At 43.5% G+C, this 13,350-nt stretch overlaps 1 protein-coding gene across 6 annotated transcripts in view; it reads left to right on the forward strand.

Moving 5' to 3' along the window:
* PI4KA (phosphatidylinositol 4-kinase alpha) overlaps positions 1-13,350 on the forward strand; it is a 148,658-nt gene that overhangs the window by 22,006 nt on the left and 113,302 nt on the right. For all 6 annotated transcript variants that reach the window (XR_004052828.1, XR_004052830.1, XR_004052829.1 and 3 more), the window contains exons 3-7: positions 2,326-2,419; positions 6,253-6,341; positions 10,026-10,098; positions 10,748-11,007; positions 12,066-12,132. Coding sequence is in view for 2 of the 6 variants with exons in the window: in XM_010381790.2 (XP_010380092.2) it covers positions 2,326-2,419; positions 6,253-6,341; positions 10,026-10,098; positions 10,748-11,007; positions 12,066-12,132 (583 nt within the window). In the remaining 4 variants the exon portion in view is untranslated. The remainder of the gene's footprint in view (positions 1-2,325; positions 2,420-6,252; positions 6,342-10,025; positions 10,099-10,747; positions 11,008-12,065; positions 12,133-13,350) is intronic.

A 13,350-nucleotide genomic window follows, 5' to 3' on the forward strand; every position in this document is an offset into this window, starting at 1 on the left:
AAAAAATTTATAAGAAACTATTGTTGTTCAAATGTGGATTACTTGATAATATCTTTGACAAACACATTTCTTTATAGATTTACTTGTAAGTCCTGAAAGTATTGTACTTGTATTAGACTTCTTAAGATGACAACGAATAGATGAGCACAAGTTACTTTTGGTGTCATTCAGGTTCTGAGTAAGGACTAGCAGGGTCCCAGGTGGCATGTGAGATTGTCCCTTGGACCATAGAGTTTGCCTGTATGTCCAGGGCAGCCCACCGACCTCATATATACTAGGAGAGAAGCCTAGCATGCTTTGCCAGCCCCCTGAGAAAGCCCTAGGAACCACCTTGGTTTACCTGGTGCTTATATTCCTTGCTTCCCTCTAAGATGGGCTGTGCATTAACCTCCTTCCGGTCCCAGCAGTGGGCTGCCATGGTAGCAGCTGTGGCCAGAGGAGCTGAGGTGGTTTTACTCACCCTGTACTGCTAATGTCATCACAGTTTATATAGAAAAGAGCCACCTGGAGCCACTTCCTCTGCAGGAGGCCATGTGGTTCAGGCCTTATGGAGTTTTGTTCCTTTCAGTACACTAAGATCCTCGACAGGTGTCTTAGCCAGTTCCTTTTTATGGTCTAGAGAAAAAACTGTTTTGTTTTTGATAAAGTTCTTTGTTTTTGGTTATCTATCATGGTATAACAAGCTCCCCCCAAACTTAGTGCTTAATACATTGTTTTGTTTGATTCATGTATCTGCAATTTAGACAGGGCTCAATTGACTCCATTTAGCGTCAGTTGGGTGGCTCAAAAGCTGGGGGCTGGAATCACCTGAAATCTCATTCATGGGTCTTATCACAGTATAGTGTCTAGGTTCCAGGACAAATGTCCTAAAAAAGAGCCAGGTGGAAGCTGCGTGCCTTCTGCCATGTTTTGTTTTGTTTTGTTTTGTTTTTTTGAGACAGAGTCTCGCTCTGTCGCCCAGGCTGGAGTGCAGTGGCGCCATCTAGACTCACTGCAAGCTCTGCCTCCCCTGTTTACTTATGCCATTCTCATGCCTCAGCCTCCCCAGTAGCTGGGACTACAGGCACAAGTGCCCACGACCATGCCCGGCTAATTTTTTGTGTTTTCAGTAGAGACGGGGTTTCACCGTGTTAGCCAGGATGGTCTTGATCTCCTGACTTCGTGATTTGCCCACTTCAGCCTCCCAAAGTGCTGGGATTACAGGCGTGAGCCACCATGCCCGGCCACTGTCTGCCATGTTTTTATATTTTAATTTTTTTTGAGACCAGATTTCATTCTCGCCCAGGCTGGAGTGCAGTGGCACAATCTTGACTTACTGAAGCCTTCACCTCCCATGCTTAAGCAATCCTCCCACCTCAGCCTCCCGAGTAGCTGGGACTACAGGCATGTGCCCCTGCACCCAGCTAATACTTGTATTTTTAGTAGAGCCATGATTTTGCCATGTTGGCCAGCCGGGTCTCGAATTCCTGGGCTCAAGTGATCCACCCGCCTGGGTCTCCCAAAGTGCTAGGATTACGGGTTTGAGCCACTGTGCCTGGCTGCAGCCATGTTTTTAAAACTACCATGTAGTTTGTCAGCATTTCAAAACATCAAATAGTACCCCTGTTCTCTAGAGCACACTTCTTCTCTGGAGCACATCTAATCCTTAACTGGAACAGCTGTAATTAGGGAAATAGCTCCAAAAGCCAATGATGGAAGATTGTGAAGCTGTATATTGGTGTTGATTGGCTAGTTCAGAAATTAGAGGAAAGTAAAATTTTTCACTGGGCTAATGTTGGCTATAAAGTCTGATGCTCAACTTGAGAAGAGCAAGAGGAAACATGAAGTAGAAAATTAAAAAAAAACAAAAGCAAGGAAAATGGACAAGGGACATGAACAGAAAAAAGCATCACCCAGTTGAGATGCCCACAGTATGAGCTTCTCTCCATCCCTAGGATCTTATTCTGGGGCTCTTGGTAGGATTTTTGGGGTCTAAACCATTCTCACTGAAGACAGCTTTGAGTGCATACACACATGTACCTTCTGGAGATGCCCAACCCCCAGAGGAGGCCTGAGCAGGCTGGACCCTCTGCCCCAGAAGGCAGGTGTGAACCCTTCCTTAGGCTCCTGTGGTATAGGTTGATGGGACAGCCTCTGGACTCTGCAGTGTGAAAATAGGAATGGAGTGATGCCATGTAAATTTACATGCCCTTTACATTATCCTTGGAGAATCTCTGAGATGATTAGGATGTGGATATGCTTTGCTTTGGGCTTAATCTGGGCTAAAAAGCTACCAATCACTTATTTTATTAAATCTAATTTATTCTTCTTATTATTATTTTTTAGCACAAAGATTGTGTGGTTCCTTACCTTCTGCGACTTCTCAAAGGTCTTCCAAAAGTGTATTGGGTAGAAGAAAGCACAGCTCGGAAAGGCAGAGGTAATAGTATATAATGTTTTCCCTGAATATAAAAGAAAATATACATATTCAGTGTCTGTAGGATCAGGTGTTTATTCATACTGATACATCAGACGCGTCTTGTCTAACTTCTGGCTGTGAAACAACTAACTGCCTGCAGCATTGTGGGCTGAGCTTACATCCATGTGTTGGCCACAGCCCATAGATGAGTTGGGGAGAAGGTGGGCCTGGGCAGGCCAGCTTTCCCTTGCATTCTTCTGAGACTGAGCATTCTTGCTCATTCTTGTTGAGACCTTCAAGAACCTTTTCTCATGTCTCATTGGCCAGAATTGGGTCACCTGCCCATCCCCAAATCAGTCACTGTTACCCTTAGAATTTATGGGCTCACTCCTGGAGTGAGGTCAGTTTTCCAGATTATACTACTGCTGCTCAAAAAGGGTGAGATGGAGGTTGGGGACACAATAGCAATGTTCACTGTAAATGGTTTCATCACTTTGTTTCTAAGTTGCAGTTAAACTTTGCACCTTTAGAAACGGAATAAATTGGCTGGTATGGTGGCTCACTCCTGTAATTCTAGCACTTTGGGAGGCTGAAATGGGCAGATCGTTTGAGCTCAGGAGTTTAAGACTAGTCTGGGTCAGCTGGGCATGGTGGCTCATGCCTGTAATCCCAGTGCTTTGGGAGGCCGAGGCAGGTGGATCACGAGGTCAGGAGTTCAAGGCCAGCCTGGCCAATATGGTGAAACTCCATCTCTACTAAAAAATACAAAAAATTAGCCGGACGTGATGGTGTGTGCCTGTAGTCCCAGCTACTTGGAAGGCTGAGGCAGAAGAATTGTTTGAACCCGGGAGGTGGAGGTTGCAGTGAGCCAAGACATGCCACTGTACTCCAGCCTGGGCAACAACAGAGCGAGACTCCATCTCGAAAAAAAGAAAAAAGAATGGAAGAGAATATTTGCAAACTATGCAAAGGTCTAATGTCCAGAATCTATGAGGAACTTAAATTTACAAGCAAAAAACAACCCCATTAAAAGGTGAGCGAAGGACAAATAGACACATTTCAAAAGAAGACATACAAGTGGCCAACAAATATATGAAAAATATGCTCATCATCTGATGCTAATAATCAGAGAAATGCAAATCAAAATTGCAATGAGATACCATCTCACACCAGTCAGAATGGCTGTTATTAGGAAGTCAAGAAATAACAGATGCTGGTGAGGTTGTGGAGAAAAGGGAACACTTGTACACTGCTGGTGTGAATATAAATTAGTTCAGCCATTGTGGAATGCAGTTTGACAATTTCTGAAAGAACTTAATTACCATTTAAGTTCTTTGGAATTACCATTTGACCCAGCAATCTAATTTTTGGGTACATACTCAAAGGAATGTAAATCATCCTGCTGTAAAAATACATACATAAGTATGTTTATTACAGCAATATTCACAATAACAAAGATAAGGAATCAACCTAAATGCCCATCAGTGGAAGACTAGATAAGAAAATGTGGTATGTGTACCATGGAGTACTGTGTAGCCATAAAAAAAGAACAAGATCATGTTCTTTTATTTTTTATTTTATCTTTTTTTGAGACAGAGTCTCGCTCTGTCACCCAGCCTGGAGTACAGTGGTGTGATCTCTGCTCACTGCAACCTCCACCTCCCAGGTTCAAGCAGTTCTTGTGTCTCAGCCTCCCAAGTAGCTGGGATTATAGGCATGTGCCACTACGGCCAGCTAATTTTTAAGATTTATAGTGGAGATGGGGTTTGCCATGTTGGCTTGACTGGTCTCGAACTCCTGGCCTCACGTGATTTGCCTGCCTCAGCCTCCCAAAGTGCCGGGATTACAAGTGTGAGGCCACTGTGCCCGGCCGAGATCATGTCTTTTGCAGCAACATGGATGGAGCTGGAGACCATTATGGGAGAATTAGCACAGGAACAGGAAACCAAACGCTGCATGTTCTCACTTATAAGTGGGATCTAAACATCAAGTACATATGAACACAGAAGGGAACAGCAGACACTGGGGCCTACTTAAGAGTGGAGAGGCCGGGCGTGGTGGCTCAAGCCTGTAATCCCAGCACTTTGGGAGGCCGAGATGGGCGGATCACGAGGTCAGGAGATCGAGACCATCCTGGCTAACACGGTAAAACCCCGTTTCTACTAAAAAATACAAAAAACTAGCCAGGTGAGGTGGCGGGCGCCTGTAGTCCCAGCTACTCGGGAGGCTGAGGCAGGAGAATGGCGTGAACCCGGGAGGCGGAGCTTGCAGTGAGCTGAGATCCGGCCACTGTACTCCAGCCCGGGCGACAGAGCCAGACTCCGTCTCAAAAAAAAAAAAAAAAAAGAGTGGAGAGTAGGAGGAGGGTGAGGATGGGAAAACTACTTTTTGGGTACTATACTTACTACGGGGATGATGAAATGATCTGTACACTAAATCCCCGTAACATGCAGTTTACCTGTATAACAAAACTGCACATGTACCCCTGAACCCGAAATAAAAATTAAAAAACATTCTGTTTGTGCCTGTATTCCTCTTGACCTTTGGGTTTTCATCATTTCTGGTAACATGCCTAAAACTGACAGATCCCAAATTATGCATGTATCCTGCAATTTGTTAGGATTTTGTTTGTTTTTTGTGTTTTGAGACAGAGTCTCACTCTGTCTGCACTCCAAGCTGGAGTGCAGTGGCCTGACCTCGGTTCACTGCAACCTCCACCTCCTGGGTTCAAGCGATTCTCGTGCCTCAGCCTCCCAAGTACCTGGGATTACAGGCGTGCACCACCATGCCTGGCTAATTTTTATATCTTTGGTAGAGACAGAATTTTGCCATGTTGGCTGGGCTGGTCTTGAACTCCTGGCCTCAAGTGATCTGCCTTCCTTGGCCTCCTAAAGTGCTAGCACTATAGGCGTGAGCCACCGCACCCAGTCTGTCCTGCAATTTGATAGACTACAAATTAAATAGAGTATCATTACTAAAAAGTCAAATTTTAGGCTGGGCATGGGCACTTTCAAGTTTGAGAATAGCCTAGAGCTGCACTTTAAAATTTTAGGTGTTGGAGTAGAAATGTAAGTCTTCTGTCATGTACTATGAATATATCCATTAAATAATGGATACTCTTTTGTCCTTAATTCAATATTCAATATTCAAAATTGATTAATTTTTTTTTTTTTGAGATGGCGACTCATTCTGTCACCCAGGCTGGAGTACAGTGGTGTGATCTCAGCTCACTGCAACCTCCACCTCCTGGCTTCAAGTGATTCTCCTGCCTCAGCCTCTCAAGTGGCTGGGATTACAGGTGTGCGCCACCACACCCAGCTGATTTTTGTATTTTTAGTAGAGATGGGGTTTCACCAGGTTGGCCAGGCTGGTCTTGAACTCCTGACCTCAGGTGATCTGTCTGCCTTGGCCCCCCAGAAGTGCTGGGATTATAGGCGTGAGCTACTTCGCCCAGGCAAGTGTTTTTTTTTTTTTTTTTTTTTTTTTAATTTTTTTATTATTTTTTAATTTTTTTATTATTTTTTAATTTTTTTGTGATTTCTCACATTTACTTAGGGAATAAAAAATTGAATCCGTCATGTTGAGAGACTCTGTTATCTCACACTAGCTATTGGCTCAGGAAACATTTAAGTTTATTGAACCAAAACATTTATGTAAAAGAAAGGTAAGGGTGTTTCTCAGCAAACTCATTGGGCCCATAGCTGTTCTTTTGAGATTTGTCTCAAGGAGGGGAGCTGCTGTAAACTGGTCCCTTGGCAGGTCATGGTGAGAGGGAACATACTGAGTTGGATGGCCAGAGGTGTGACCCAGTATCTGGTTCCTGGTTATCTGATTACTGTTTTTACATTTTCCAGGTGCCCTCCCAGTTGCAGAGAGCTTCAGCTTCTGCTTGGTAACTCTGCTGTCTGATGTAGCATATAGGGATCCTTCACTCAGGGATGAGGTAAGCGTGTGTTGATTTGATGTGTATTTCTATTAGATTGAATAGAGTTGCAAAGTGATGAAAAGATTTTAAAAATGTGAAATGTGACCAGATTGCTTTTTGTAATTTATCTGTTTCATCCTGTTCATAGCAGACCTAAGACATGTTTAGGTCTTTCAGTACTCTTTAGGAGCTCATGAGTCTTATTCAACTTTTCTTTTTTTTTTTTTCTTTTTTCTAATGAAGGGCAGGCGCTGCAGAGACATGAGCAGCACTGTCCCTTTCAGCTTTTCAGAAAGTCGTGTAAGGTAGGCAGCAGAAAAAGGCAGAGGCAGCTAATTTTTCTTGCTCTTTGTTGGGGATTGAAGTCATTCATAGAAGATCATTTTCTTTTCTTTTGTTTTTTTGAGACAGAGTCTCGCTCTGTCTTCCAGGCTGGAGTGCAGTGGCGTGACCTTGTCTCACTGCAACCTCCACCTTCCTCCTCAAGCTAGCCTCCCTCCTCAGACTCCCAAGTAGCTAAGACTATAGGCGTGCACCATCATGCCGGCTAATTTGTTTCGTATTTTTTGTAGAGACGAGATTTGGCCATGTTGCCCAGGCTGGTCTTGAACTCCGGGCCTCAAGCGATCCTCCTACCTTGACCTCCCAGAGTGCTGGGATTATAGGTGTGAGCCACTGTGCCCAGCTAGAAGAGAGTCTTCTAGGTAGCTGAAGCTTTTATCTTTAAGGGCACAGACTTTCTTTAGATTTTGTTAATTTTGATAGAAATGTTACAAACATGTATTTCATACTTTCCTCTTCTTTTTTTTTTTTTTTTTTTTTTGAGGCGGAATCTCGCTCTGTCACCCGGGCTGGAGTGCAGTGGCCGGATCTCAGCTCACTGCAAGCTCCGCCTCCCGGGTTTACGCCATTCTCCTGCCTCAGCCTCCCGAGTAGCTGGGACTACAGGCGCCCGCCACCTCGCCCGGCTAGTTTTTGTATTTTTAGTAGAGACGGGGTTTCACCGTGTTCGCCAGGATGGTCTCGATCTCCTGACCTCGTGATCCGCCCGTCTCGGCCTCCCAAAGTGCTGGGATTACAGGCTTGAGCCACCGCCCCCGGCCATACTTTCCTCTTCTTTAAGCAAAGAATATAATCATACAACTTCTTCTTAGATTTATCGCTTAGAAAGTTAGTTTTTGTATGCTGCTATTCTAGGTTCTTCCAAGCAGTGCCTAGTTGCTTGTCTGCATTCTAAATGTTCCCAGTTAGTGATGTATTTTGACTAACTTAGATTCTTCATTTATTTGTAGGTTGGCTAAAGATATAATTAAATATGTTAGAATTATGTGTTTTTATTTAAAAGTTGAACATTAAAGGCTTTTCTGTGAATATAATTTATCAGAATAAAGGGGTCAACACTAGTGGAAAATGTGGCTGGGTGTGGTGGCTCAGGCCTGTAATCCCAGCACTTTGGGATGCTGAGGCAGGTGGATCACCTGAGGTCAGGAGTTTGAGACTAGCCTGGCCAACAGGGAGAAACCCCGTCTCTACTAAAAATGCAAAAATTAGCCAGGTGTGGTGGCAGGAGCCTGTAATCCCAGCTGCTCAGGAGGCTGAGGCATGAGAATCACTTGAACCTGGGAGGCAGAGGTTGCAGCGAGCTGAGATCATGCCCACTGCACTCCAGCCTGCGCAACAGAGTGAGACTTGGTCTCAAAATAAATAAATAAATAAAATGGAAAAAGTATTGCTTTTCAAGCTTTCATAGATTATCCAGCATTGTTTAATATTAGGAAAATGTAAGAGATTTGACTTGGTTATGAACAAGTCATGTCACACCAACTTCATTTTTTCTTTGCCTGGGTTTTCTAAGAAGAGTGGTTGAGAGAAATGAAGTTGTTGCAGTCTAGTGGATCTTCATAAAGGCCTTGGACAAGCACTTTTCCTGCCATCCTGGACCAATTATATGGGCTGAGGGCCAAATGGTTTGGAGGGTTTGCAGAACTGCCTGAAGGACTGTCCCAAAGGGTGATCAGTGAGGTATCGGCCCAGCAAGACCCTCCTATCATTGGAGCAAAACAAGCTAGTGCTGTGAATGAAGATCTGGAAAGCAAGTTGATTTCATTTGTAGAACACACAAAGCTGGGAATCACAGATTTGTACAATGAGCTAAAGCTAATACCATAAGTTTTTGTAGGGATAGATGAAAGATAAAAAATACCAACTACGTTGGTAGAGATTACATAGTTTAGGAGAAGCAGGTGTGAAAAAAGACTAAGGTATCTTCCTCATTTATAAGCTCGTTGTTATGCATGGTGGCTCACACCAGTAATCCCCAGTTCTGAGAGGCTGAGGGAGGAGGATCACTTGAGCCCAGGAGTTTGAGACCAGCTTGGGCAACATAGAGAAACCCATCCCTACAAAAATAAAAATAAAAATTAGCTGGGCATAGTGACTCATGCCTGTAATCCCAGCTACTCAAGAGGCTGAGGCAGGAGGATTGCTTGAGTCCAGGAGTTTGAGGCTACAGTGAGCCTCAAACTCTGATTGAACCCCTGCACTGATCTTGGCTCACTCCATCCTCAGCCCTCCGGTCTCAAGTGACCCTCACACCTCAGCCTCCTGAGTATTTGGGACCACAGGCACGCACCACCACACCTGGCTAATTTTTGTATATTTTGTAGAGACAGGGTTTCGATACTTTGCCCAGGCTGGTCTTGAACTCTTGAGTTCAACTAATCCACTCGCTTCAGCCTCCCAAAGAGCTGGGATTTTAGACATGAGCCACCCTACCAGGACAAAAAACAATTCTTAACTTAAAAAAGTATGGGCTGGGTGTGGTGGCTCATGCCTGTATCCCAGCACTTTGGGAGGCTGAGGTAGGTGGATCACCTGAGGTCAGGAGTTTGAGACCAGCCCGGCTAATACGGTAAAACCCCATCTGTACTAAAAATACAAAAAATTAGCCAGTCATGGTGGTATGCGCCTGTAATCCCAGCTACTCAGGAGACTAGTCAGGAGAATCGCTTGAACCTGGGAGGTGGAGGTTGCAGTGAGCCAAGATCATGCCACTGCACTCCAGCCTGGGCAACAAGAGCGAAACTTCATCTCAAAAAAATTAAAAAAATTTAAAAATTACGTGTAAGCTCATTGAGATAGCAGTGTGAAGTGGCTGCAGAAAAGCTAATGTCACATACATAGAAGTGTAGAATCTATGATGAGTTTGGTGAGTATGCTGGGTGAGTTCCAGCATCCCAGATGTTAATGTATTTTATTCTGAGCACTACACTTCCAGACAAAACTGGACTACCGTAAAATCAGAAGCTGGCAATTAGCATTTTAAAGGATTTGTGATCATGAAGAATACGGTTGAAAAGCGCTAGGGCGTTTACCCATGAAAAGAGATTTGGGGACCTAGCACCTGTTTACATAATATATTAATAGAGGAAAAAGTAGCCCCAAGGGCTGGTAGGTACAAGCCCCAGGAGGACAACATTGGTCCAGTGTTGGGAGGAACTCTGAACCAGCCCAGAGAGTGAGGGTTTTGTCCCTGGAAAGTCAGCTGGTTGGCCACTTGGCACGGTCGTTGTGGAGGGATGTATCAGATATGGGGCTGGTTAAGATAATGTCTGAAGTGCCTTCTAATTTTGACTTAGTTTTGTGATATTTACCTAATTTTGTTTATGTTTGTTTGTTTTCTTGTTTCCTTGACTATTGCAGATTTTAGAAGTGCTTTTGCAGGTTTTGCATGTCCTCTTGGGGATGTGCCAGGCCTTGGAGATTCAAGACAAAGGTACGAGTATCCTTAACGTTTTTCTTAAAATGGTTTTATGGTTACTCTTTCCCTTGCTTTTCTCCAGTCTTTTCTGTTGTTGGGTACCTAATGTATATGACGGGAGAAAACCTTCATATTTTAGTTTGATTTGTTGTGTGTAAGTATCCTCAGAGACCATGTGGGGTCATGCGCATTGCTCTGCTGCATAGATGCTGGGTCACCTTGGACAAGTAACTTCACCCTTATGGGCCCCAGTTTCTTCACTTGTAACATCTGTGGGTAGATTAGTTGACTTCCAAAGTTCATTTTTTCTGTATTGTAAAGCTACTGATATGCTTCTAAGAGGAATAAATGTATTAACTAGAGTCAAGGTACTTGATAATATGACCTAGCTATGTTACTGATTTGGATGTGCCATGAATAGATGAAGACCTTCCAAAGAGAGCAGCTGGGTGTGTTGAAGACATAGTCTGAAGTTATTAATGACAGTTTGAAGATATCACTGGCCAGCCCTTGGGGTTGACCTCATTATTGTGGCTTATTTTGAACCTTCACAGTTATTAGTGGGTGAATTGTGAAATCTTAGTCAATGTTACAAGTTAGTACTTACTATATGACTCTGTCAGGATACTTTCTCATATTGTAACGTTTTCACTTGATCTTCTAGAATACCTTTGCAAGTATGCTATCCCATGCCTGATAGGAATCTCGCGAGCATTTGGGCGTTACAGCAACATGGAAGAGTCTCTCCTCTCAAAGCTCTTTCCAAAAATCCCTCCTCATTCCCTCCGTGTCCCAGAAGAGCTTGAAGGTGTTCGAAGGCGTTCCTTTAATGACTTCCGCTCCATCCTCCCCAGCAATCTGCTGACTGTCTGTCAGGAGGGTACCCTGAAGAGGAAAACCAGCAGTGTGTCCAGCATCTCTCAGGTGGGCCTGGGCTACTGGGGAAAGAGCAGAGGAGAATACCCTGTTAAGCTCCCCTGCAAAGAAAATCCCTCTTCTTTGTAGTTGGAGTAAACTTAAGTAATGTTAAATGTTTCACTAGAATTCTCTTTAATACAGACTTGTCCTGTCCCTCTTAAGATGTTGGGGGAAAGGCTTATAGAGAGCCTGTATAAACTGGCCGTAAAAATATAAAACAATAAGGTGTAAAAAGCCACAAAAGGCCTTTAAAAAAAAAGCCTTATCGCCATTATGTTCCCATACTCTGAGCAGGACTTACTCTCTTATCCGTAAACACTGTGTTAAAAAAAAAACAAAACACTCCTTTAAAACATTAAAATATGGCCAAACATACAGACTCCTAGTTAAGCATGCTCGCACTTAACTACTCTCCAATAAGTTAAAAATATACTGTTTAAACACAAAAAAATTCATTTAAACTGCCACTACTGTAGATGACACATATGACACACTACCTCCCTTTCACCGTGTCACCCTAAACATCTGCTTCTTAAATCTAAGTGATTGTACTCAATAAATAGTGTAAAAAACAAAACTCTAGGCCTTTGCAGCCTCTGATTTGCTCTGGCCCCCTGGCTGCCACCTTTAATAAAACTCTTAACTTGTCTCTTCTCATTCCTTTGTCGCCACCAAACTTCAAATACCCTATGGGTGGTGTTGAGGCTAGTCCCCAACATAAGATTTATAAGTGATTTCATAGTCGTAAAGTATGTGTTTCATAGCAGTTGGGTGCCAAATTCTCTTTTGCCTGGAAGACAGTTGGTGCCCTTAAGAAGTATATAATTGACTCATGGAGAAAAGGCAAAAACACAAAACACTGAGGACAATTGAACTCAGTAATCAAGTGTCAAATATATGGCTAAACACGAAGAATTTAGTGATACAGTATGTAGTAGAGAATGCTGTAGCTGTGTTGGGCTTTAGGAAGGAAATGAGCTTCAACCAGGGCTTGAAGTCTAAGACAAATCTGCCAGAGGTCTCACTGGTCTTTTCTGATCTGTAACTGTGGTTGTGTGTTTCAGGTCAGCCCTGAACGTGGCATGCCCCCTCCCAGTTCCCCTGGAGGATCCGCCTTTCACTACTTTGAAGGTGTGCTTTACCTCTCCCAAGAATATTGACCTAGTACTTGGAGAACAGGCTGACAGTGACTTCTTGTGATATTAAAGATGCTGATACTAACTCTGTTGTCATGGATGGACCTAGAGTGCCAAGCTTTTAGAAAGCATTTATTTTCTGTTTTCATTTAAGTTTCCTAGAATTTAATTTTCAAATATTTTATATAGAGAGAAAAGTACAGAAAATAGCTTACCCCTACATACCTGCCATCAGAATTTTTGCACTTTAACCTGTAAAATTTCCTTTTCAGGTGGAAGTGCTAATGGTGGATATTTCTTTTCTTTTTCTAAGATGGTGTCTGGCTCTGTTGTCCAGGCTGGAGTGCAATGGTGTAATCTCGGCTCACTGCAGGTCCTGCCTCCTGGGTTCAAGCAATTCTTTTGCCTCAGCCTCCCAAGTAGCTGGGACTATAGGCACACACCACCATGCTCAGCTAACTTTTGTATTTTTAGTAGAGACAGGGTTTCACCATGTTGCCCAGGCTGGTCTCGAACTCCTTACCTCAAGTGATCCACCCATTTCGGCCTTCCAGAGTGCTAGGATTGCATGCATGAGCCGCCACACCTGGCCGGACATTTTTTTTAAATGACGTTAAGTATGTAGATAATATTGAAGAATGTAGTAATACTACTATTACTACTTTTTTTTTTTTTTGAGACAGAGTCTCACTCTGCCTCCCTAGCTGGAGTGCAGCGGCACCATCACGGCTCACCACAGCTTCAACCTCCTGGACTCAAGTGATCCTCCTACCTCAGCCTCCCAAGTAGCTAAGACTACAGGCACCCTCCACAATGCCCACTAACTTGTGCATTTTTTGTAGAGATGGGGTTTTGTCATGTTGCCCAGGCTGGTCCAGAACTCCTGGGCTCAAGCCTGCCTCAGTCTCTCAAAGTGCTAGGATTGTAGGTGTGAACCACCACACCCAGCCTATTACTACTTTTTATAGAGCTCTGCTGTTCACAAAGTACTTTTACATAATTTACTAAATTGGATTCATGTGACTACCCTGTGCCATGTCATACACATGTTAAAATTACTTCTACCTTATCCTTGATGGAAGTAAGACCCAGATTAAGGGATAGGAAATGGGGAAGGCAGAATTCCATGCTTCAGTATAGTCTCTCCATTTTTGAATGATGCTATTTGCTAAAAGAGCATGTCTCAAGACAATTCTGAGAGATGTGAGGGGAA

Source organism: Rhinopithecus roxellana, chromosome 13 (genome assembly GCF_007565055.1).
Source record: "Rhinopithecus roxellana isolate Shanxi Qingling chromosome 13, ASM756505v1, whole genome shotgun sequence".
NCBI lineage: Eukaryota > Metazoa > Chordata > Mammalia > Primates > Cercopithecidae > Rhinopithecus > Rhinopithecus roxellana.